Source organism: Talaromyces stipitatus, genomic scaffold (genome assembly GCF_000003125.1).
Source record: "Talaromyces stipitatus ATCC 10500 scf_1105507295491 genomic scaffold, whole genome shotgun sequence".
Taxonomy (NCBI): Eukaryota; Fungi; Ascomycota; class Eurotiomycetes; order Eurotiales; family Trichocomaceae; genus Talaromyces; species Talaromyces stipitatus.
Window position 1 is genome coordinate 555575 of NW_002990122.1, and position 23914 is coordinate 579488.

The 23914-nt window shown below is 46.2% G+C and overlaps 8 protein-coding genes across 8 annotated transcripts, besides 5 other annotated features; 4 read left to right on the forward strand and 4 right to left on the reverse strand.

Moving 5' to 3' along the window:
* Nucleotides 1-213: 213 nt before the first annotated feature.
* On the reverse strand, nucleotides 214-1038 carry TSTA_109390 (uncharacterized protein; the record flags this gene model as incomplete). Its single annotated transcript, XM_002488471.1, has 2 exons — nucleotides 214-844; nucleotides 908-1038. 2 exons carry the CDS (start codon nucleotides 1036-1038, stop codon nucleotides 214-216), a joined length of 762 nt encoding a protein of 253 aa, XP_002488516.1.
* Nucleotides 1039-1492: 454 nt separating this feature from the next.
* Nucleotides 1493-4570: a mobile genetic element.
* Nucleotides 1508-3214, forward strand: TSTA_109400 (reverse transcriptase, putative; the record flags this gene model as incomplete). The annotated part of the gene is made up of 5 exons (XM_002488472.1): nucleotides 1508-1751; nucleotides 1932-2299; nucleotides 2390-2567; nucleotides 2594-2607; nucleotides 2645-3214. The coding sequence occupies 5 exons, from the start codon at nucleotides 1508-1510 to the stop codon at nucleotides 3212-3214; spliced, it is 1374 nt and encodes a 457-aa protein (XP_002488517.1).
* On the forward strand, nucleotides 3449-4771 carry TSTA_109410 (uncharacterized protein; the record flags this gene model as incomplete). Its single annotated transcript, XM_002488473.1, has 2 exons — nucleotides 3449-3534; nucleotides 3574-4771. The coding sequence occupies 2 exons, from the start codon at nucleotides 3449-3451 to the stop codon at nucleotides 4769-4771; spliced, it is 1284 nt and encodes a 427-aa protein (XP_002488518.1).
* A 385-nt stretch (nucleotides 4772-5156) lies between these two features.
* Nucleotides 5157-5190: a microsatellite.
* Nucleotides 5191-6716: 1526 nt separating this feature from the next.
* Nucleotides 6717-8071, reverse strand: TSTA_109420 (uncharacterized protein; the record flags this gene model as incomplete). The annotated part of the gene is made up of 3 exons (XM_002488474.1): nucleotides 6717-7300; nucleotides 7365-7631; nucleotides 7696-8071. 3 exons carry the CDS (start codon nucleotides 8069-8071, stop codon nucleotides 6717-6719), a joined length of 1227 nt encoding a protein of 408 aa, XP_002488519.1.
* Nucleotides 8072-10287: 2216 nt separating this feature from the next.
* TSTA_109430 (uncharacterized protein) lies at nucleotides 10288-11117 on the forward strand (the record flags this gene model as incomplete). The annotated part of the gene is made up of 2 exons (XM_002488475.1): nucleotides 10288-10321; nucleotides 10477-11117. 2 exons carry the CDS (start codon nucleotides 10288-10290, stop codon nucleotides 11115-11117), a joined length of 675 nt encoding a protein of 224 aa, XP_002488520.1.
* Nucleotides 11118-12472: 1355 nt separating this feature from the next.
* Nucleotides 12473-14707, reverse strand: TSTA_109440 (dynamin GTPase, putative; the record flags this gene model as incomplete). The annotated part of the gene is made up of 5 exons (XM_002488476.1): nucleotides 12473-12694; nucleotides 12752-13279; nucleotides 13330-14037; nucleotides 14063-14512; nucleotides 14555-14707. The coding sequence occupies 5 exons, from the start codon at nucleotides 14705-14707 to the stop codon at nucleotides 12473-12475; spliced, it is 2061 nt and encodes a 686-aa protein (XP_002488521.1).
* Nucleotides 14708-15054: 347 nt separating this feature from the next.
* Nucleotides 15055-16308, forward strand: TSTA_109450 (uncharacterized protein; the record flags this gene model as incomplete). Its single annotated transcript, XM_002488477.1, has 3 exons — nucleotides 15055-15174; nucleotides 15237-15456; nucleotides 15896-16308. 3 exons carry the CDS (start codon nucleotides 15055-15057, stop codon nucleotides 16306-16308), a joined length of 753 nt encoding a protein of 250 aa, XP_002488522.1.
* A 111-nt stretch (nucleotides 16309-16419) lies between these two features.
* TSTA_109460 (kinesin, putative) lies at nucleotides 16420-22354 on the reverse strand (the record flags this gene model as incomplete). The annotated part of the gene is made up of 3 exons (XM_002488478.1): nucleotides 16420-17111; nucleotides 17672-20828; nucleotides 20915-22354. The coding sequence occupies 3 exons, from the start codon at nucleotides 22352-22354 to the stop codon at nucleotides 16420-16422; spliced, it is 5289 nt and encodes a 1762-aa protein (XP_002488523.1).
* Nucleotides 17769-20738: a mobile genetic element.
* A 176-nt stretch (nucleotides 22355-22530) lies between the features above and the next one.
* Nucleotides 22531-22845: a mobile genetic element.
* A 704-nt stretch (nucleotides 22846-23549) lies between these two features.
* Nucleotides 23550-23580: a microsatellite.
* Nucleotides 23581-23914: the final 334 nt, after the last annotated feature.

The window sequence follows — 23914 nt, forward strand, 5'->3', positions numbered from 1 at the left end:
CCGAGTCCCTTCCTACTAGAACAGCCAGGTACTATGATATAGCATGGACCCGCTCCTTACACGATCAACAGTACAACTCACACGTGAATGTCTATCATATTCGATTAACCTTAAACTATGCAAAAGCGCCGCTAAAACAGCCCTAGAACGGATGATCAGGGTGATAATGCTGAAAGAGTTGCATGATCATCTTCTAGAAAAGTTGATACAGTATCATAAATTAGATATGATGATAGATCTTTTTGTAGATGGACACATCTTCCTGATCGTTTCAAGATCCTTTCCATGAAGTGTAAAGAAAAGTTTTCCGGCTTCACCGTCGTCCGTCATGTCAAATACCTCCTTAGAATAGTATTGGGGAATAGCGATTTGGAAATCTCGCGACTGGTCATCTTCTGCTTCCCTTAAAAATTCCCACCAGTTGCGACTGTGATTTTCGAAATTTTTTATCTCGTCTGCAACCTTCTTTGGACTGAAATCTTCGTCAAATACCCTGCCTCGAACGCTATGTCTCCATCCATAATCATGACGGCGATAAACCTCCCAGAGTTTGCTGGCAACATAATAATCCTCTTTCAGGCCGCGTGAAATGCTATCTTCTATATCGCTCATATTGGGAGGTTCTTTATAATGCCCTGAAACGGTAAGTAGCGAAGAGAAAAAGCGCAAAGTCTCGTCACTCAATTTATCCTCAAGGAAATTGGCAAGGATGTCAAATGGCGTCAAATATGGCTGCAAGCGCGATAGGAGAAACATCCAGTTTAAGAGCAAGGAATGTCGGTGACTGAAGGTCAGATTCCGATCATCGCGAATAGCCTCTGCCCACCCCTCAAGAGTCTCTGGACTGCCAAGTGTAGAGAGAAGCATAAAATTGTGTATGAAATCAAATACTTCCAAAACTTCAAACGATTCCTTCAAGGTACAATTCGAACTGTCGGACCATGAATGCCTAATGTTCTCGAATAGGGCACTAGAACTTTCCAGAGCTTCGCAAAATTTACCAAATTGAAGCATTCTCGAGTCAAGGTAATGACTCATGACTGCTCGGTAGAATCTCGGCTTTGAAACAACTGGCATAACCCGACTTGAACCTGGAGAGCATAGTTCACCTGTAATCCCGAGTAATCTGCTTTCGACATACAACGCCAAGGCGTATTTTTCCTCCAGTCCATTTGTCAAGGTATTTGGATCGATAAAAGACAGCATCGATATATATCTGTCGAAGTTGTTGAAGTAAATGCTTCTAAGCCAGCTAGTCTTCTGCCACCATGTAAGGATGTTGCTGAGATGCTTATGATCGTTTTTTTGCTGGCTGGCTGGGAATTCGATTTTTGAATAATCTGCGAACATCCAAGCCGGTATTTTCAGCGTTGTGTCTCGTTCTATGCCACATATTTCATCTTGCAGCCGGCAAACGGCAGGATCGTACTTATGATGATCGGATTTCCGCTGCAATTTTTGATTGATTAACAAATGCGTTATCCGGTTGGGATTGGAAATTGTTACAATGATTGACCCAGAGAGCGTTGTAAAATACCACCTGTACCATGACCACTATGGGTCGGATCACCGGGCCACTTACTCGCAATGGTCCCTTCAACCAGTACGGAATGCAGAACCAAAACCTAGGAAGGCATACGACCGATCAGACTGGGAAAAGATTGGGAAATCAGTGCACGCTCAGATGGCGCCTCTCTCTACAATCCAGTCAATCACAGAGCTCGATAGAGTAGTAGAAAAGCTCATCTCCTGTACAACAAAGGCCATAGACTAACACACGCCAGAAATGAAACCATCACCGTACGCCAAACGATGGTTCTCCCCAGAGCTGAAATTACAACAAGGAGAGGTCAACAGGGCCCATCGCAAATGACAAGAGAGCTGCGCCACAAGAGGCCGCCAACACACAGTATCGAATGCCCTTTTCCAAGACATGCAAAGAAAACACCGCGCGTGGACGCAAACCATCGAGAAAGTCAAATCACAACACTGGAAGGAGTTCCTTGATAAGGCGGGAGAAGGACATCTTTGGAAAGCAGCATCATACATGAAACCGCGGGAATCGTATGGCTATATTCCACCACTGAAAGACGGCACAAATGAGGTGGTAGACAATACATGTAAAGCCAAATTGTTCATGGATGCATTCTTCCCTAAGATAGTAGCACCAGGAGCCATGGAAGACCCGAAACACAATGAAAAAATTCGATGGGATTCAATTACCAAGGAAGAGGTCTACCGAGCCCTACAGCGCATGAAAACCAGGAAGGCTCCAGGAGAAGACGAAATCCCAACGCTGGTATGAAAGTAAATTTGGCCGTACCTCAGCGAAGAGATCTTCCAGATCTTCATAGCATCAATTAACCTCGGATATTACCCACGACAATAGAAAAGAGCGAGAATCGTGGTCCTCCAGAAACCAAACAAACCAGATTATACCATCCCAGGAGCGTACCGACCGATCTCGCTCCTGAACACGCTTGGCAAGGTCCTAGAAGCGGTTATTGCAAAACGTCTCTCTTACTACGCAGAGACCTATAACCTACTGCCAAACACTCAGTTTGGCGGTAGACCAGGACGCAACACAGAACAGGCACTTCTGATACTGTCTAATGCAATTGACAAGGCATGGCTCTGATCCAAGGTAATAACGCTGGTCGCGTTCGATCTCAAAGGGGCCTTCAATGGGGTCAATGGAGGTGTTCTCGACAGCCAACTCAAAGCGAAAGGGATTCCGTCAGTTCTCCGAGCCTGGATCACTAGCTTTATGGAAGAGCGGACCGCTAGCATTACCTTTAACGATTTTGAATCCACCATAGTTCCCCTAGAGAACGCGGGTCTGACCCAAGGATCTCCGTTATCGCCAATACTGTTCATCTTTTTCAACGCTGATTTGGTAAACCAGCCAGTCGACCACAAAGGCGGCTCATCGGCGTTCATTGATGACTATTTCCGATGGGTCGTGGGGTTATCCGCAGACAAGAACCTCCGAAGACTACAGGAGGACGACATTCCACGAATCAAACAGTGGGCGAAACAAACAGGCTCATGCTTCGCGGCAGAGAAAACAGAACTAATCCATCTGACCCAGAAAAAGAACAAGCTGAGTAAAGGACAGCTGATTATACAGAGCACCACCATTAAAGCAAGCACCACCGCCAAACTCCTCGGCGTGGTATTCGATAATGAGCTCCAATGGAAACCGCATGTATAACAGGTGTTAAAGAGAGCCACGAGAGTCAACACGGCGCTGGGTGGCCTGCGATATCTGCGCCCAGGCCAAATGCGACAATTATACCAAGCCTGCGTCACCCCGATTGTAGACTACGCGTCCACGGTCTGGCACAGCCCCACAAAAGATAAGATGCATCTCAGGGCCCTCAACACAGTCCAGAGATCAGCGCTTATACGAATTCTGTCAGCATTTAAGTAGGTGGCGACCGCCACTATGGAAGTCGAACTGTTCACACTACCAACCCGCCTTCGTCTCCGCCAGAGAGCGCAGATAACCATTGTCAACTTACTCACACTCCCGTGGGACCACCCAATATAAGGAGTACTATCAAGGGCCAGAAGACGACAGGATAACAGTGGCAATGGCAGCGGCCCGCGATTTCCCCTTGCTGAAGCCATGAAAACCATGAGCCTTGAGCAATTCAGCAGATTAGAGACTATCAATCCCAAACCGACAGCCCCGTGGAAACTACCAGCATTTAAGGAAATTAACATCAACCTAGACCAAGAAAAGGCACGGAAGAACGCCGCATCCCTCCTTACAAACCCTCACCAAGTGGTCTACTCCGACGCCTCGGGACATGACAACCACTTGGGGGCAGCGGCAGTGGTCCTAGACCGCAACCAGAACATAGTGGTGTCTCGCAAAACGGCTATAGGCCCAATGGCACATTGGTCCATCCACATAGCTGAGCTAATTGGCGTCTACTACGCAATCAGTCTGGCGCTCAAAATCTTCCACCAAAACGGACAGTCCACCAGACCCGGAGCGGGTGAAGCAATAACAATCCTGAGTGATAGCAAGTCAGCAATACAAGCCATCAAGAACCCACGCAACACATCTGGACAAAGAGTGATCGAGGCAATCAACCAGTCAGCTTACGAACTAGATAGCCGCGGCATTCCTCTCCATCTCCAATGGATCCCCGGTCACTGTGACAATCTGGGGAACGATGCAGCGGACCGCCTGGCCAAGGCAGCGGTTGGCCCGACTAAGACACACCCCTTCTGTCGACCGGTCTCGCGGGAGAAAGCAGCAATTCAAAGACAGATCTTAAAGGAATGGGAAGACGAATGGAAGACATCCAATAAAGGAACCCACCTACAGAGAATTGATACCAAGCTCCCGGCCATCCATTCCCGCCGGCTATACCAATCGTTGCCCCGGAACCGGGCTTACTTACTAACTCAACTACGAACAGGACACTCTTGGCTTGCAACCCATGGGAAAGCTCTCCGGCATCATGAGGATAATAAATGTGAATGTGGAGCGAAAGAAACGGTCGTCCACATTCTAATTGACTGCCCGAGATTAACAACAGAACGACAGAGACTACGGAAGGAGGCCGGCGACGCGTTCGGCAACGTATCGCTCATGCTTGGAGCAAAGGGACAAGGGATTACTAGCAGCTCTGCGCCGGGCGGCATTCTAGATGCTGTTCTGGACTTTGCGGAAGCATCTCAAAGGTTTTGTAGCCGTGGGCCAAAGGACCCACAACAACAGAACCCAAGGCAAAGGCCGACCACAGGCCCCTAGGCGAGGCATAAAGTTCGCCTGTAAGAAATGTGACGATGACTGTAATTAGAGCTACAAGGATACAGATAGTGGTTGTAACCTGCATATCGCTAGAGTAGCGAGGGGTCAGGGTAAATGAAATCATCCATCCATCCATCCATACTGTACCTATCTCTTGTAGTAATATATGGCCTGCATAAAGGTATGCTCTGTAATGCGAAGGCTCTTACTTTCCACTAGCTATGATCATCGGGTGGAAGTGCTGCTCTGACGAACAGTAAGTATGCTAACTCAATTTCCCGAGCTCCTCTCTGGTGATTACACATCAGTCCAAGTATGACAATACCAAACATTTGCATGAGAATACCTAATCAGTTTTCCACTCTAAGCAGTTGCTTGATAGTACAGTAGTAGTAGTAGTAGTAGTAGTAGTAGTAGTAACTTCATTACGTCCGGAGACATCAGGCCTGAAGGGCTCCAATACGCTATTTGTCCTGCATTGTATACACTGTGCTCAAGTCGAGAGGAAAAGCTGTATCAACTGCAAAAATCCCTCTAGCCCATACGTTGTAGACATGTTCTCACAAAAGCAATAACCTATCCCTCTGGAAGCGGATTCCCCGCGCGTCCATTCTCGATGTAGTTCCGCGAATTTCTTCCCTTAGTAGTGATCTGCCAAGAGTACTCTTAAAATAGCGCTTGAAGTAGCTGAATGTCTCGCCAGCGACAACTCCTGATAGCACACGAGGGACTACAAAATCGAAATGTGGCCGAACCGGTAGGGCACGTGAGCTACTGTTAGTAAAATCCGGTAAGTATAGCGTCTACGCGGCCGAAGTTGTAGGCTCTATGATAATCAGTAAAATAGCTACCCGGGTAGGTGTTTTCTGGATGGTGCTTTTCACTATGCCATCTACCAAGCCAAGAGTAACGGGGACGGGGGATAGTTAGCTAAATATATACGCGGCACGACTATCTAACTAATATCCAGTACCGAAACGCGTAGGGTTGATATTCACGTTCCGACAGTTCGATTTGGAAAGTTCTCGGCTTCAGTTACACCATGTAATCCAGCTTACTGACGTCCCTCACCGAGAAGGTGACTTTCCACGAGGGACTAGGCTACTACGAGTTCATGCTATAGTTAACTGATCACACCACAACTGATTGACTACCTAATATTAGTCGTTATGTAATCTCACTACAACTGCGCATTAGCAATTGAATTGATAGCTTAGTGAAGTTTTTTTTTTTTTTTTTTTGGATTAGGATGCCTCAACTTGGCATGCAGATTGATTGAAATTATTATACTTTGCACGATCTGATTGTATGCCCAATTTCTCCGCAGTTCGAGCACTTAGAAGGCACTTTTTACTTGCCCGTTGCAGTTGCAGTTGGAGTCCTCTTTTCAATACTTGGATTTCCACTCTTTCTATCTGATCTTTTGCCTTCGATGTAGGCAGTCGAGGTTCGAGCAGTCGTAGGTACTCGGATTGGTCGTCTGGTGCTATATACTGCCTCCAAAAAGGATGAATATCCGTCAATGGAATAGGATGAATTTCCTTTAGTAGCCGTGCAATTTGGTGGACGCATAGAAGGCCCATTATCCTAGTGAAGCTGTTAGGCGCAAGGGGTGTAGCCCTCTTTGCTATATTAACCTGATTGTGGACAAGATCAACTGAATAGTGTGATGCTCTTTAGTTACAGTAATCTACGAGTACAGAAAGGATTGGCAGGATATAAGGCAGTTGAGCGAGATCTACATAACGACTAATATTAGGTAACTAATCAGTTGTGGTGTGGTTAGTGAAAATCTGTGGTGTCCTTTAATTCCTACAAGTTAACTACGCTATAAGTTCATCCCTCTAGGCGTAGAATATATCATTCATTCACACTACGCCTTGGAGAAGCAGACACACAAAACAGAGCTAGATTTTCCCTAGAGTCCAAAGAGAATATATATTATTCATCGGTCTTCAATCAACACGATTCCATTCGCCCATACGGTACTCTGATCGTAAGAATCTCCGTCATCGTATCCAAAGGCTGAGACGAGCGGATACACCACGAGCAAAATATTTTTTTGTTCCATCCTGTCGATGTCTTCCTCTTCCTCATGGAGCTTGTGAGAAGGATGAGCCAACACTTCTGGGGAATTTATAGGAAACACGTTTAGCCGGGGCAGTCTGTCGATTGTCATGTACGCCCTCTCTGTCCACAGAAAAGCAGCTAGCTCGGCCGCCCAGATATAGATTTCTTTCAGGCTTTCCTCGCGCTTATTATTCAAATCTACACATAATAATGACTGCACAGGACCCTGCAAGAAGTCTTCTGCTCGTTTCATGCTTACTCGTTTTCTCGAGTCGCGCATCTTAGAGGTAAGACTTGGCTCCGGGCCCGGAAAGCGGGAAGGGTTTGTTAGACCATTTATTAGTCGACTCTTAGCCTCTTGCACCTTAGAGGTAAGATTTGATTCTTGTCCCGAGTGCGTAAGCATGTTCAAGAGTCGAAGGGTGTCAGAGCGCCAAATATGCGCTCCTACTTCATTCACTGTTGAAAAAAGAAGTAAGCATTATCCATCAGCAGGGGCTGAAATAGAAATGGGAGGGGAGACCTTTTTGCATTTCGTGATAAAGTTCAAGAAGTTGTGTACCAAATGATGGACGAGATTGTTCCTCCTGCTTAGTCTCTTTGTTAAAACAGAAGAATGGCTCCGGTCCTGACTGCGGAAGGTGGACGTTGTCTGGTACTTGTATGTTGTTTAGTAGTCTTTTAGCCTCTTGCACCTTAGAGGTAAGATTTGATTCTTGTCCCGGGTGCGTAAGCATGTTCAAGAGTCGAAGGGTGTCAGAGCGCCAAATATGCGCTCCTACTTCATTCACTGTTGAAAAAAGAAGTAAGCATTATCTATCAGCAGGGGCTAAAATAGAAATGGGAGGGGAGACCTTTTTGCATTTCATGATAAAGTTCAAGAAGTTGTGTACCAAATGATGGACGAGATTGTTCCTCCTGCTTAGTCTCTTCATCAAAACAGAAGAATGGGTTACCAAAGATGTTCTCAAAAATATCCTTTGCTAACAACGCTTCCACAAGAATTCTCGCATAATTTTTCGTGCCGGAGACGAGTGTGTCCCAGTCCCTATTTCGGACATAGCCATCCAATTCAGAAAGGACATTATTCTTTCCTGAATCCGTAATCTGTGCTTGGAGAGCACAAGATCTTGCCCAGTGATCTATATCCTCCTGGAGCGTGATGAACCACTCCCTCACGTAGTCATCATCTCTAGGCATCCAAGTTCGTCTTGCCGGTGCTCCCTGCATCTTCAACACAGAATTATTTTCCCAGTTCTCCTTTTTGGGGAGACTTGGAGCCTTTTATAGAAACTCCCCTAATTACTAAATCTCCTCCGGCAGTGAAGAAAATTTGCTAAACTCTTATGCAACCACATAACGTAAGGAGTTTAACTGTTTGACAAATTACTACAGATTTACTAAACATCGTCTAACTCCATGCCTGTGTCATGGTATCGCATTCGCTGGGAAATTACGTGTACTAGGGCTCCCAGTGAAGAGAAGATATTTTCAGAATAGAGTGAGGGAGTGCTCATACAAAGATGTAACAAAGAAATTAACGGAATTCAGACACTAATAATAGCAAACAAGAACAAGACCTGAGTTAGGGTTGAAGTGAGAACGAACCTTTACAGCAGGTGCTAGATATGTACAGTGCTGAGGCCCAAGGTACTCAGTTCACAACCAGCCTACAATCAGGAAGGAACACATACATATTAATTTACAACTGAGGGCTCAATTCAGACTTCACTCTGGTAGCTAGAGGTATCAAAATATCGGTGAATATCATACATACAGACAGACTCAAAACCTCCTTTACCTTTTTACACACCGTTATTCTTCCCCACATTTAAGGCTGTTGCCTGAAGCTGGTCCAACATGATTAGACTAGTCTTTATGATACCATTTCTGTACACCAATATTTGCGCTGGCTCAATAACTGATTATTGATATTTGACCGTTTTTGTACTATATTGAGAGGTCAGTGTCATGGTGAAAGATAAAATACTGGCTTAAGTATTATTGCACTGGCTTTAATAATAGCCTTAGCAGTGGAGAAAAATTTATATGACAGTGTGTGAAGGAGGTTTCGAATCGGTCTGTAACAGGTAATGATGATTCAGGTTCTATGTAACCGTTGTGTATTCGAGATTCGACATTGGTATGAGTAAGCTCGAGAGTAATTTGATCAGATATGTTAGGTACTGGTATCGGCAATTCACTTCTTGTAGATGGGTATTTTTACATGTAAACTATCACGAGGAGCTTGAGGAATTAGATGCCAGCTTCCGTATCCTCTAACTCTTTTAGAATGAGATCTCCTTTGAACCTAGGATCTAAAATCAATATTGTATAGTGTAGTATATCTCAGATTCATCCATAAAAGTATAATTTTTCATGTAATTTTTCAGACTTTTGTTCATTACAGGAGCAATATCGGGATCTAATTCCTTGAAGGACCCTTGTGCTTCTGAACCTTCAGATACTGTACTAGATTATGAAGTTCATAGCAGACCGGGATAGCAAGGCTTATTTGAGGTCTCCATTCTAACACAAATAATATAAGCTCATTGAACTTACTGAGTATGCGACGAATTTGAGATAGATGTCCCAACCACTGCCTATAATAGAAGGGACAATGGTCTTTAATGATGCGAGTTGATTGATTTGAGCTTTAGCCTTGAGGCCGTCATCAAGCATCCGGTATGTTGAGTTCCAACTATTTTCCCGAAAGACTCATATATTTGCGGACTTGCTTCCATTTTTGTCTTCCTTGAGGACTGCGGTTGATCCAAAGAGTAAGAATGCGAAGCTTTGCTAATGCTGATTGTACATATTCTCCATTTTGAATTGTACTGTCTAGACAAAACCATACACGATCAAAATGGTTGTGAGGCACTGTACGAAATACAAGGTCTCTATAGTGCATTTATCCACCAAAATTATAGTAGAGAGTAAGCTTGCGCTGCTTAGCTGATTATGTGAGTAATATTTTCACCCACCAGAAAGTAGAAAAGAAGAATAGAGATTTCGATTCCTGGTTACAGTAATACTGTAACAAGCATTTTGATCTCAGTCCCGAATCCAAACCCATCCCCGCTACTGTACCGCCCCCTTTTCGACCCCCATAAAATCTGTCACGAATTGATATAGTAGTAAGTATGCACATATCAGATGAATGTTAGGAGGAAGACGCAGTGATGAGGATCACAATCATGCAATCTCGTCATTAGGAGGAGCGTGGGGCTAGCCACGGGGAATGGCCGAGTAACCACGCTGAGGATAGGATAGAATAACTAATGTAGCTCGAACATAGTTTTGAGCAAGTTGTGGCAGTAATTGAGGTTGCGGAGAGACATCATTAAACTAGAGACCGGTTAGTTCACAGCCGTACGTCAATTGTACAGGAGAGGGGGATAAAAACAGGCTGCCCGTGACGAGAACGGGCATCTTCTTCTCTCATAATGATTGACTTATCTGGCTTCTTACGCACAAAGCGTTGGTAGTCGAAAGGCTCTTAGGACACCATCAAGTGCTCTAACACGTGAAAGAGCTACAAAGGTAAGTCCTAACATTTGATTATCGTGGATTTGGACAAAGCACGGGTTCGCCATCTGAGAGTGGCCTTATATTAGATGCGCTCACCATTATAGACTGGGCTACGAAAGTCGCTGGTATTCCTGCCTCTCGAATCCTTATCTTTGGTCAATCTATGGGCACTGCAGTGAGCGTCGCCATGTCTGGACAGCTTGCATTACGGTCACCGTCCATGATTTTCGCAGGCATAGTCCTTGTTGCGCCATTTGCCGATTGCGCGATGTTGGTTTCGACCTATCGAGTTGCAGGAATAATTCCAATGCTTTCACCGCTCAAAAAGTTCCCTATGCTGTTTATCTACCTCCAACGCTTTATACGAGATAAATGGTCAAGTAAAGGCCGCATTGCGCAATATATTCGTGCCAACGAAGTTAATAGCGAGAAATACCGCCTCACAATTGTGCATGCCCAAGATGATTATGATATTCCATGGCATCACACGGAAGTCGTCTTCTGGTGTGCAGTTAACGCTTCGATACCTGGAGGAATAAGTTATGAGGAGCTTAAAGAGAAGAAACTAGACTCAGGGGTCAATCTAGGTGCTGCTGGATCAGTCATGGAATGGAGAACTGATAATGGTGTGATTCGAGAGGAAATACTGCAAACTGGCTTGCATGATGTTGTCATGGGGTATCTGGTTGTCACGATAGCTGTGATGCGTCTTTTCGAAGTGGCAGGTCCGTCATTCGCGTGTTGAACTAAGTCGGGTATACAATACGTATCCTAGCACATTTGGCTATATAGACGCAATAATATTACGACTGTCCATGACCGACGTCTGTTTCATGCTCCATGCTGGGCCTAACTTAATCGGAGTAAAGCTTCGCATGTTCTGAAAGGAACATATGTTAGAATGTCGCGAAATCTGTCGGATTGGTAGGTTCACACCAGGCCAATCCTGAACAGTAGATCACTATGATGAAAAAGGAAGAAGTGACTAGCAAGATTGCATTGATTGAGTTCTCTGTCCCTTCTCTAATGCCTCGGGATGCAAAGCTGGGTTATATAGACAATTTTGCGGTAAGATTGTTGTGGAATCTGACACGTAGGGTCGACATGATTCTGACCTGTCCTGAGGGGTAAATCTGGGGGCCATGAGACAGAGCTTCTGATTGATTGCCTCATTTGACTACTTCTGGATATCTGGATTATCTGACAAGATCTACCACGAAGAAAACAAGGACCATTTGAATTAACCTGGAGGTCATATATGATATGTTGGAACCACCTGGACCGAAAAGCTCCGCGCATACTAGATGATCTAGTATGGTAAGGTATAGTGGTATAGGACAGAAATCAGACAGAGAGGCGGGATTCCTAATATAATACATTATATTGTAAATCACGGAGAATACACTGGGGAATTGAACTCATTTCTTATGCCGAAGCACAAATATAAGAAAGCCATTATATCCATAGTGGTATAAAAAAGAAAATGATAGAGAACGGAACAGACAACTCAGTACATACATTCTTGCTAGTTACCTCTCCCTTTCCCATCCTTGTAAAGATACTATTCAGGATTAGCCCAAAGTAAATCTGTTGGTTGCTTCATGCAATCGAGATGTGTCAGATAAGCTGGCTTTCCAATGAAGCCATCAAATGAAGCGATCAATCCGAAATGTTATGTGTAAGAGAATGGTCTCAGGTTTACCCCATGGGATAGCTTACAAATCAGCTCAGGAGAAGGTCTATATAGACGCGGCTTTGGAACATGATGTACTTAGAAGGGGACAACACAGAACTGAAAGAATCACCTATTGAGATTGACTCAAGTGCTTCGTACGTACGTATATGCACCTTAGTGCACCCACAAAATCCAACAATCCAACATAACATTACATTGACTCATATTTACACGATCATTTAACTAAAGTAGCTTTATGAATTGCCTCTCTCAATATGTTAATATACAGAATCACCGCAGGTAAGAAAAAACTAACACAATACTAAAATAGAACAAACAATATCTGGTCCCGCATTTGCGTCAAGTCCATGGGAAAAACCCCCGAAGGGAGAAAAACCAGGAACAGACCGGCAAGCATAACACAATTAAACGCCGAGATCATGTAGGCTCTGCTCTAGGGCTTCTTGCAGCCGTAGCGCCTCAGCCCTACGGTTGCATATCTCAGGCGATTCGGTGGCCAAGTGGAGCAGATCTTGGTCGTTGTATGTGCTAACGGTAAGTGGGTTGAAAACATTTTGAAGCTTGGCAAGTATATGCTTCTCGATTACTTGGCGACAAACGTTGTCCACAAATGATTTCATGGCGACCTAGCCTAGTTTAGCTGAGCGAACGTGAATAGGACTCATAGTAGACTGTATTCGTACCTTGTAATAGGCGGCCAAGTCAGATTTTGCCTCCACGCATGCCAGCTCCGTCATATCAACTATTACACGCTCTTGAAGAGATGACAATAATCTGTCGATCTCAACTTGCGAATTGCTGACGCGGGGTTTGTCGTGCCGGTCTTCGCGGATTGCATCACCCATAGTCACTTCAAGGGCTCTTTTGGACCGATCAAGTCGTGCTTTCTGGATATTATCTGTATAATAATGGTTATAAGTGATGGGATGGCACGCCTCATCTTGGAGAAGTTTATCCAGTTCCTCATAGGCATCTCTCGCGTTGGTGTCTAGCGTGACTTTGATCGTCTTCATTAGGCTTTGGCGAACTTTTGAGTCCTTGACTATAAATGCCAACGCAGACTGAATGAAACGAGCCACCAATGACACAACATCCTCAACATGGCGACGACTAATGTTCTGCCATCGCTCTGATTGAACATGGAACAATTCTGTGAGCAAGGCAAAGTTATAGTTACCTGGCAGCTCTCGACCCCTCGTCTGCTTGTATATCTGAACAGGTCAGCGGTATACCAAAATCAAGTGCACAACATATCACATACCTTGCGAATCCACGACATCATTTGATCATCTGTGACAAGCAATTGATCCTCCTCGGCTTCGGCTGTATCCAAGTCCTCGTCTGCGACCACTTTTCGCTTCACGCTCTGCTGTCTCATGTACGCAGCGAACTCTTCATTCTCACTGTGAATAGCTGCGCGAAGCCGAATGGATATATCATTGCGATTCACGTGGAAGAATATCGCGTCACGACCAGCATATGCCCCTTCAATGCCAGCTTTTACCACGTTGTGAAAATCGCTGCTGATCCTCGTCAAGTACACCCGAATCTGGTTTGGTGTTGAACGTTCCATACCCAGGTCTACCAATTCATCGTTGGTTGCATTAAGCAGCCGTTGCACATCTTCGCGTACTCTAGGCAACTCCCGCTCTATATGACTGTCTAAAAGATCCTGTAAGAACATTCGCAGATTGTCTGTTCCTATACGGGATGGATCCATGTGCTGTGATTTCCAAGTCTCAGCTGAGAAGAAGTCTACCTCCGCCCTTCGGCGATCCGATATGGTGATGCCCTTCTGCAGCTCAGCTGGCGAAGGGTTTTTTACAAGGAAAAAGCCCAGGTTCAGTTTTGTACGATCTAAATTGCTTGCCAAGCGTGCAATACGGGTTTCTGTACCAGCATTAATAAGGTCGGGCTTAGTAATAATTCCCACGGTTCGATAGCCGGCCGGGTCGTAGTGACGAGCGCGCTGGATGATTTTTCTGTGTATCAACATCACTGCTCGCCGGTACCACAGCTAGGATAATTGTTCGTGGATTTTCAAGATATGAATCCACAAGCTGCTCAACAAGCTCAACGTCTTCTTCCACTTCAGACACCGAAATCAAACCCGGTAGATCAACTATCGTTAAATGCAGTCCAGTGTGGCCGACCAGTTCCAAGCGGAGAACATCAGCAGAGAAGGCAGGTGCATCTATATCTGCGCCATTTCCTCGAACGCCCATTAGGTTTGTAGCGGCCTCAATAATAGCTGGAAGCTCTGTGAAGTCGTGTATATGTCGACGGAGCCCGCTTAAGAGGGTTTTTGCTTCCTCCGTACGAGAAACATGAGGTATTATCGTGGCTGTAGCACGCTGTTCTCTAGGGTCATGGCGCAGAATGATCTCTGTTGCGAACCGGGTGCAGAGACCGTCTTGCTGAGGAAACGGGATACCACTGATGCCCTCCAACACAGAGCTTTTTCCGGCTGATTAGTCTCCACAGACCGCTAGCTGGGGCAACGCGATGTGGTCACCAATACCGTTCGCACGAACACGATCTATCTGGTTCAGTCTCTCAGATGTTCTGGAAGTCTGCAAATTAAGTCCATCCACAACACCCTCCCAGTCAAGTACAATCTCATCCTCCGATGAAGGCATCTTAAAGGCTTCAGTTCGTGTAATGTTTTAATAGGTCCACAGTGGTTGAAAGACTGAACGTAGAAATAAGGAGGAGGCCCAGTCTCTTTATAGCCTTGAGTCGAGACAAAGCTCGTAAGAGACACCGCAACTGAGAGACTCAACCAGATAGATATTAGCCGCGCAAACGGAGTCGTTGATCACGTCGCATTCCGACCCTCAGGATTCTTCCAGTTGCAATGGTTCCTATAACGGCTCTCGCCGCACAGGCTATGAGAGGTGTCTTCTGTGAGCTGTCCTTTGTGAGCTATTCTTTGTGATATAAAACTGTATGTCATGTCGATACTCTCCGATCTGTACGTGTTGGAATGGTAAGTAGCGATCACGGACGTGCTGTCCAGTCGGCCTCTCAGCCCAAGTACCAAGTTTCCTTTCCTCCAAGTGTCTGCCGCGGTGATTGCTTGTTTGCCGCCCCAAAGCTGAAGGTGGTATCTGGTGGAAATATCTTGCACTAGTTGGCAGTTAGTAACAAAGCTTTTCCTTGGACTAGCTTGCCTCGGACATATTCATCGCTGCATTTACAGTAAAGCTGAAAGCTATTGTCAATATCCGCCTCGGCGGATATTATTTGATCGGATACCGGCGGCTGATACGATATTCGCTGTTCTTTTCCACAGCTGGTCATGCTGGCGGATATGATTCGCCAAATTGCGCCGATATTCGAGCTATCCACCGTATATTCAATAACACGGAGAAAGATGAAACCATACGTGATTACACCAGTGCTCCGTCAAGAGCTGCAAGGCCATAATTATAAGCTCAGAACTTGCAGGTTGCTCTCGACCTCGTAACTAGTGCTATAAGTTGTGTGCCTGGATGAAAAGTGTAGCATAATCAATAATATAACTAGGTGGGATCAGCCGGGCAACTGGCCATCTATGAAATCCCACCTGATATATATTGAGATATTTATATTGAAAGCTGTAGCTGGCTATTGTCAGGGCTTGCTCTCGCTCTGACTCTGGCGTTGGATTCTCGTACTTCTCATTGGTCGGCGAATTTAACCTCCTGTAGTTGGTGAAATCCTCACCGATTAAAGCGCGCTGTTCGTTTCTTAGTTCTCCGGGGGATATCATGTCTCTATCATTAGCACTCTTTGACACTCACTTCTTCATACATCTCATTGTTTCCTTTGCTTAGGGTTCTTAGGGTTTATCCCACTGGCGATTGTCCAAGCCGCGGCATATATTTCCGATCCAAATCGGGGTCGCTCGGTACGACAGTACCTTGATGAATTCCAGAAAAGCGATCGCAAGAAGTTTTGTTTGTTGGACCACGAAGAGGGCCAGTTTCGTCGAGACTGGGAGGCCAAGAACTCAGTCCTCATTACATGGCAGATCTCGTTTTACAGCATCCGCCAAAGCCGACGATCAGCAGCTAATTTACTGTCGCTCATGAGTTTCTTTGACCGCCAAGGGATTCCCGAGACCCGTCTTCGAGATCGAGGTAGACAGACGAACGGTGAGCTAAATGATGACGATGACGCAGATGACAGTGAATCACAATCCAGCACACAGATCAGTTCCAAGATGACATCCTCACACTGCAAAGGTACTCCTTGATCTCTACCAATATCGACCGATCGACCTTCAGCATGCACAGTCTGGTGCAGCTTGCAACACGAAGATGGTTAGAAATGAATGGTGAACTAGAGACGTGGAAGCGGCAGTATATCAAGAATTTGAAACCTGCACATCCAGCTCTTCTGCTTCTTTCCATCGACCTTGATTCCGGAGCGTCGATGCCAGATTGTCCATGCCGGTCAGCGTGTCAGGATGTTCTACACCCAGAACCCTCTTCCTCCTCTCCATCACCTGGACTTCTAGCTCTTCTGCTTCTTTCCATCGACCTTGATTCCGGTACATCGATGCCAGATTATCCATGCTGGTCAGTGTGTCAGGATGTTCTACACCCAGAACCCTCTTCCTCGTCTCCATCACCTGGACTTCTAGCTCTTCTGCTTCTTTCCATCGACCTTGATTCCGGTACGTCGACGCCAAATTGGCCATGCTGGTCAGCGTGGAAGGATATTCTATACCCAGAACCCTCTTACTCATCTCTGTTACCTGGACTTCTAGCTCTTCTGCTTCTTTCCATCGACCTTGATTCCGGTACGTCGATGCCAGATTATCCATGCTGGTCAGTGTGTCAGGATATTCTACACCCAGGACCCTCTTCCTCGTCTCCATCACCTGCATATCCAGCTCTTCTGCTTCTTTCCATCGACCTTGATTCCGGTACGTCAATGCCAGATTGTCCATGCTGATCAGCGTGTCAGGATGTTCTACACCCAGCACCATCTTCCTCGTCTCCATCAGCAGAATTTCCCGCGGGAGAGTATGAGAACTGGGCACGGTGTCAAGTACTTTTCCCGCATGCAAAGTCAGCGGTCAGCCATCCGCCCCAAGAACGCGAATCAGTGTTGGAGTGGGCGGCAGTGTTGTACAGGGCCGCATGGTACGACTTGCGAAAGGGAAGTGGAGCCGACCGGGAAAAGCTGTCGGTCAGAGCGATGCAAATTCGGAAGAAGTATCTAGGTTCCGAACATAGAAAAACGCTGAAAAGTATGGAAAATGGTGGGATTACTATCCTCGCTTAAAGGTTGATGGAAAGAAGCAGAAGAGCTAGAAGTCCAGGTGATGGAGAGGAGGAAGAGGGTTCTGGGTGTAGAATATCCTGACACACTGACCAGCATGGATAATCTGGCATCGATGTACCGGAATCAAGGTCGATGGAAAGAAGCAGAAGAGCTAGAAGTCCAGGTGATGGAGACGAGGAAGAGGGTTCTGGGTGTAGAACATCCTGACACGCTGACCAGCATGGACAATCTGGCATCGACGTACCGGAATCAAGGTCGATGGAAAGAAGCAGAAGAGCTAGAAGTCCAGGTGATGGAGAGGAGGAAGAGGGTTCTGGGTGTAGAACATCCTGACACGCTCACCAGCATGGCCAATCTGGAAAGGGCAATGTCGCAGCGCGGAAGTCTTGGATCTGATGAAAAGCTGTGTACAGCTGTTGGGTATGCTATTGCTGCTTGGGCACCAGCTAGGGCAGCTTCTGCTTCTGCGTCGAAGACCTCTTTCCCATGTCCATATGAGAGTGAGGAGCGGAGGAACTGATTGTGTGCTTGAAATCCAATGTAACCTCCTCCTGCACGTCCGTCTACTAGTCTAGATCCATCTGAAAAGATTATAATATCAGAGCTAGGGATGGTGCGTTGAAAAGCTATAAAATCAGCCGCTGCCTGTTCCTTACTGCGTCCCATGGGAGCTCCTATTCGAGCTTGAGCATTCTCGCGCGTCTCGCGAGGGTGCCAGGGAGCGTGTTGGAGAGGGTTTATCTGCTCAGAGTTGGGGAGGGCCAGTATGCGGCGGGCAAATCGGCTGGTTTGTCGGCTATTACTGGCAACCTGTTCCGCGCGTCTTCGAAGTGGGTGGTAAGGATCCAGACGCCGTAGGCGGACAGTTGCGAGGAGGGCTATTCGATCTAGTTCAATTTCTGGTGGAGAGAATCCAGACTCCCGGTAAAGGACAGATATTGGGGTTGTGCGGAAAACTGGAAGGACTGCTCTTGCGCCTGTTAGTACTACTTTAGTTAGTTTCTTAAGATGTTCGCCAACTCGGTTTGAAGTCTGGGTAGGCCCAGGGCGAGTACGTCCTGGCCACCAGGTTTCAGCACCATAGTATGCTTTGTGGAGTACACAGGCTAATACAGCTTGCTGTAGTAAATAAGGTTTAACTCCTCGGGCAGTATTCCCTAGAGAGCGAAGGGCATTAGCCACAGTGAGGGCTTTAGATGCTGTTTCACCGATATGCCATTTAAATGTGAGCTTTTTGTCATAGAGGATTCCTAGCCAACGTAGATATAGGCGTTTAGTATTTTCTGAGACTGTAATAGATCCAGCTTTTACTGAAGGTGTGCAGGTTGGGTCCTGGTCTGCTTTTCGTCGAGAGAAGTGAAGAAGCTCGTATTTATCTGGTGCGAAAGTAATGCCCTCTGCAGCACCCCAGTTAAGAGCTTCTTGAAGTGAGTCTGATAAGGCTTCGCAGTTAGTAGCAAGGGATGTCGAGATCGCCAGGTTAGCTGCGTCGTCGGCGTAGCCAAATTTGTTCCTTGGGTTTCCTAGACGGAATAGAGGCGCTATGTAGAGCATGAATAAAATGCCAGATACTGGGGATCCTTGTGGAAGGCCGCAGGCAATGTCTGTTGAGGGGCCAATCTCTCCATCAAGTCGGATCTGAACTGATCGCCCAGTAGCAAAGGAGGCGATCCAGAGGACGAGATTAGTAGGCCAGCCCTGCTCACGCAATCTGCGGATCAGTCTGCCAGGAAGCACGGCGTCAAATGCGCCTTTGACATCTAGGGTAAGGAGTGAGGCAGTCATGCCTTGATTTAGCGCTTGTTCAACGTCATGTGTTAGGCATGTGGTCAGATCGTTTGCAGATCTTAGTGGGAGAGCTCCAAACTGTTGTCTCGCTAATACTTTGTAGTGTATAGAGATCCATGCCATATTCCGTGCCACTAGGCGCTCGAGTCCTTTGCCAAGAACTGATAGGAGAGCGATCGGTCTGTATGATCTGGGCGAGGACCAATCAGTCTTTTTTGGTTTCTGGATAATTGCTAAAATTGCATGTCGGAAGCATTTCGGGTGATATCCAATCTTTAGACACCCTTGGTATAGCATTTGTACCTTATCCTTAATTAAAGGCCATGCTACTTTGAGTATGCAGGTTGGGATTTCGTCTGCGCCAGGAGCTGTGTTTCCTGCCTGAAGTATTGACTCCTCCACCTGTGACATTGATATGTCTGGAAAGTAGAGGCTAGTGATAGGGACTGCTGGGGAGTCCAGAGGTATGTCTCCTGCCTCAGCCGAGTTTTGAAGAAGATTTCGGACTAGTACGTCTCGTTTCTCGTGTATAGTAACTGCTGGGAGGCTGCTAGGTCTCAGTGGATCCTTCAGTGGAGGGCTTCGGAAGGTGCCTGTGGACTTATGCCATTTACTCATATCGAAGACGTCCTTCATTTGTGTTACTGTAGAGAGCTTATCTCGCCAAAATTGTCGTTGAGACCATCTGGTTATCCTGCGGAAGTCTGTCTTTGAGCAGAGGCCTGAGCGGTAATTGTGTAATGCATTCTTGCAGTCTTTATTCCACCAAGGTTGTCCTATGCCTTGTGTTAGGGTCCTCTTAGCAGAGCCTCTATATGCTCCTTGAATTGCAGATGTCAGTTTTTCGGCGAAAGCATCAAGATCTTCTTCTGTCGCGGCTGAGCTCTCGGTGCCAGCGAGATTAGAGGCGAGGAGCGAAAGGAAGGAAGTGTGATCTAGTGTGTCAAATCTTAGTTTCTGAGCTGTTTCCTTGTATCTCTGATCCCATGGAACAGTGGTAATTAGTGGTTGATGATCAGAGGTTGCATCTAAGTGGCTCGCTATGCTAGCTTTGGCTCCTGCGAGTGCCAGAGGGCTTGAGGCGAAACTGAGGTCTAACACGTTACCCCTTTCATGTGTGGGACAGTCTATGTCGGAAATGAGTACTAGACCCTGGAGATCCAGCCAGTTGATAAACGGCTCTGCAAAAGTTGTAGGGCTGCGTTGTAGCGAGGGTTGCCATCTGTTGTGTAGTAGGTTGAGATCGCCTGCAAGTATTGTTGTTTGAGGGAAATACGCCTCTGGCAGGGTTGTAAGAGCTTTTGCGGCTTCACCTGCTCTGATGCAGCCTGCTGGAGCATTATAGATATTAACTATTAGAGCGGACTTTCCTGTGGGCGAGAAAATCTGAAGGAAAAGGAGATCCGAGGCCTCTTCAGTGTCAGATGTGAAGGGGCGAAGCTGGGAAGTCCGAATGCCTTTCTTCTTTCGGACATAGGTGAGGACTCGTGGCCGACCACTTATTGCCCAACTGTCAGTTGGGGAGAAGCATTCATATGATGGGTGTTTTTTGGTAATCTGTCGGCTAAGATCTTTGAATGTATATGGTTCTTGGATTAGGATAATATCGATGTCGCTAGTGTATGCCAATGTGAGAGCTATTTCGTGTGCATCTGGCGCGTGTCCTACATTTAACTGTAGGATTTTGAGAGGCGCCTTTTGAGTTGGATAGTGATAGATCATAGCTCCTGTTCGAGAAGAGAGGCGAACCGGTTTTGTGGTTGAGGGGTTGTAAAGCGGACTGCACGAGCCGTAATTGGAGGATCTTCAGTTGGGGCGCGAGGTGGGGGGGTTACTGAGCGGAAAGGAGAGATAATCTCATGGGTTGGAGGCTGAGTTGGCACCTCGTCTATTGCCATAGGTGTTTCTTGTGTGCCTATGAAGAGCTGAGGGCTACATCCTCCTTCAGTTCGAGCTTTTGCGAGGTTTGTGGCGCAGGATTTGCGGATCTCTGCTTGTTGAGCTTTAGTATGTTTAGTATTGCCTCTAGGGCGCAGGAGGCATTCTGAGAAATCAGCTGGATGTGGTCCATGACAGTGTATGCATCTAGGAGGGCATTGATGAGGTTCCAGGGCTGTGCAGCGATTGGCATGGCCCTTTTCAGTATGCTCTGAGGAGCCACATAGCCGGCATCGAGAGGGGCGGGCACAGGATCTTGCATTATGCCATTTCCAGCATCGTGTGCATTGAATAACTGTTGTTTTCTTAGGGAGGTGACGAGCATTGGTGATAGTACCAAAAAGACGTAGTTGGATGGGTAGTGGTGTTTTCATGCCTTCTGGGAAGTTCACAAACCAGCTTGAGGAGGGAGTATCAGGGTTGACAGCGCTTGAAGTGGTCTCGCTAATAGATGTGGGCTTAAGCCCTGTAGTTTCGCTTATTTCTGAGGACAGAAGTGTAGGATTGACGGGGATTAGAGAGTATTGGCCATTCAAGATTTGGCCAATTTTCCTTGGCACATTGGTAACTCGATATGAGACCCATCGGGAGCTGCGTTCTATCTGGCAGTTAACAAAGAATGCAGAGATAATCTCTTTCTGGGCCTCAAGGGCTAGGAGGGCTTCCGGAGATGAGGGACATAGTGCAAAGCCAGTCTTTGTGGTTTGAACTTCTTTTAGTGCTGCACTGTTTGAGTTTAGTTGAGACCTTAGGCTAGAGTAGATAGCGTAGGCTTCCATTTTTCTAGCTGCATGATCAGCTGGGAGACGTACGAAGAGCCGATTGTCAGGAAGGGGTTGTTTAATCAGAGGCATAGGCTTTTTAGCAGGGGCTTTAGAGTGAGTGGTGGGAGTTGATTTGGCTGGGGCATGTTGGGTAATAGTCGCATAAGTTGACTGTTCAAGACCTGAGGGGGGGCGTGAGAGAGGGGGTGAGGGGAGGAAGGAATTTGGGGTGAGGGAAGGGGAAGAGGATAGGGCAGGGGGAATGGAGGTCGTCGAGATACCGCTAATGTAGGCGTTGAAATGTTGTTGGGCTATTGAGGCGAGGTCATCGCTTAGAGCGGTGAGGGCTCTCAGTAGGTGAGGGGCAAGGCCGGCGGTTTGGCTGCGGTGTTTGTCGAGGAATGCAGCTATAGGGCTGAAGATCTTCTGTCCTTCAGAAGCTCTTGTCGTGGCTGCAAACGTGGATTCCAGGAGGGCTGTCTGTAGAGGGCCATCTGTACCAGAGCCTTTACGCGCCATGGTGTTGCCAGGCGCGTTGAGACGCGTCAACGGTCGCGCTCTTGGGAGCTAAGTAGTAGAGAGGGGTGAGGAATTTGAGCCTCTGACTGTTTGATATGAATAATTAAAAAGGAAGTCGCCTGACATACAACTCAGGGGTTGAAGCTATAGCTAGTCTCCGAACGACTAGTGTCACGTGACCTTACGGTCAGATTCTTTACAGGATCCTATATATGTTGATACCATTCCTCCATATGTTTTTCGCCTTTTGGGATAATTAACGGTGGAATGACTCTCCCTTCGGCATTTATACTCTCAACAACGGTATGAGACTCTTGAGAAGACAAGAAGGAAACTCTTTTTGCTGTTTTTGGGTACTTTGTGACCACTGATTCGTTTTTTCCTTGCCCGACAATGAATCCGGTCTCGTCAAAGTTCCATAGATTTTTGGGTGTAATATAAAGCTCTTGCATCACGAGTTTTAAGTCGATAAACCGGCGCTCAATCTCACTGTAATGCTTGGCTCCTGTTCTATCAATTTCCTGTGGTTTTTACTTAATTCTTTGATAACCCTCTGGCAACATCTTAATATTCAATTGAAGACTCCAACCCCCCCTCCAAGTCGATCAAGCAATACACAATCATCCTGCTTACAAACACCTCAAAATATACGCCAATTTGTACGCCAGTCAACTACAATCAATAAACGTATAAATGAGCGTACAGGAAGCCTGAATCAGAATCAAGAAATCAATCAAGCGGTTATACGGTTGTCAAAAGCCTACGAAATATTAGCGAATGATGCTTTACTCGTACGGAAAGAAAACCGTGATTTACGAGCTGCGCATGAAAAAGAGAAGCAAAAGCGCAAAAGATCTAATAAACAGATATCTATTGAGCAAGGAATTACTAGAGAAGAAGCTCAAGTGCTCGTACAAGGTCAGGTTGAAGCATCTCAAGCTGTTACTACTACTCCAGCTGAGCCGGAGCTCCCAACTTCTCAAGCAGTCGTACGCCGCCAATTTCGCTGCAGTGGCTGTAACGTTGAAGGGCACAGGATTAACCAATGTCCTAATCGTACTAGTAATTAATTTTTTGTATATAATTTGTATATGGTTGAGAAATTGTGATTTGAAATCAATATAGAGAGTTACTTTCCGGAGAGGTGGCCGGATCGCTTACGTGGCCGGACCGCTTACCGATTACGTTATATCAATACTACTACTAGTTACTACTACTACTACTACATGACTGGCCATAACCATATCCCCTAGTTTATTATGGGCTAGTCCCGTCAAATGCTCACTATAAGGGCATATTCGAATAGAAAAAGTAACATGAGGAAAGGAAAGAGAAAGAAAACAACAAGTTTTTCACGCGCATACAATCTTATATAGGCAAGGGGAATTGGGAGCTTCTAACGGGTTTCTAAACAAAAAGAAGAAATTCGGCGATATGGCTTAAATAGACTGCCGTAATATTATTACATAACTTGTATGCCTAACTTGAAGGATAAAACCGTTCTGGGGTCACCCGTGAAGGGTCACATTCACCTCGCAAGAGCTCAATCATATCTATGAC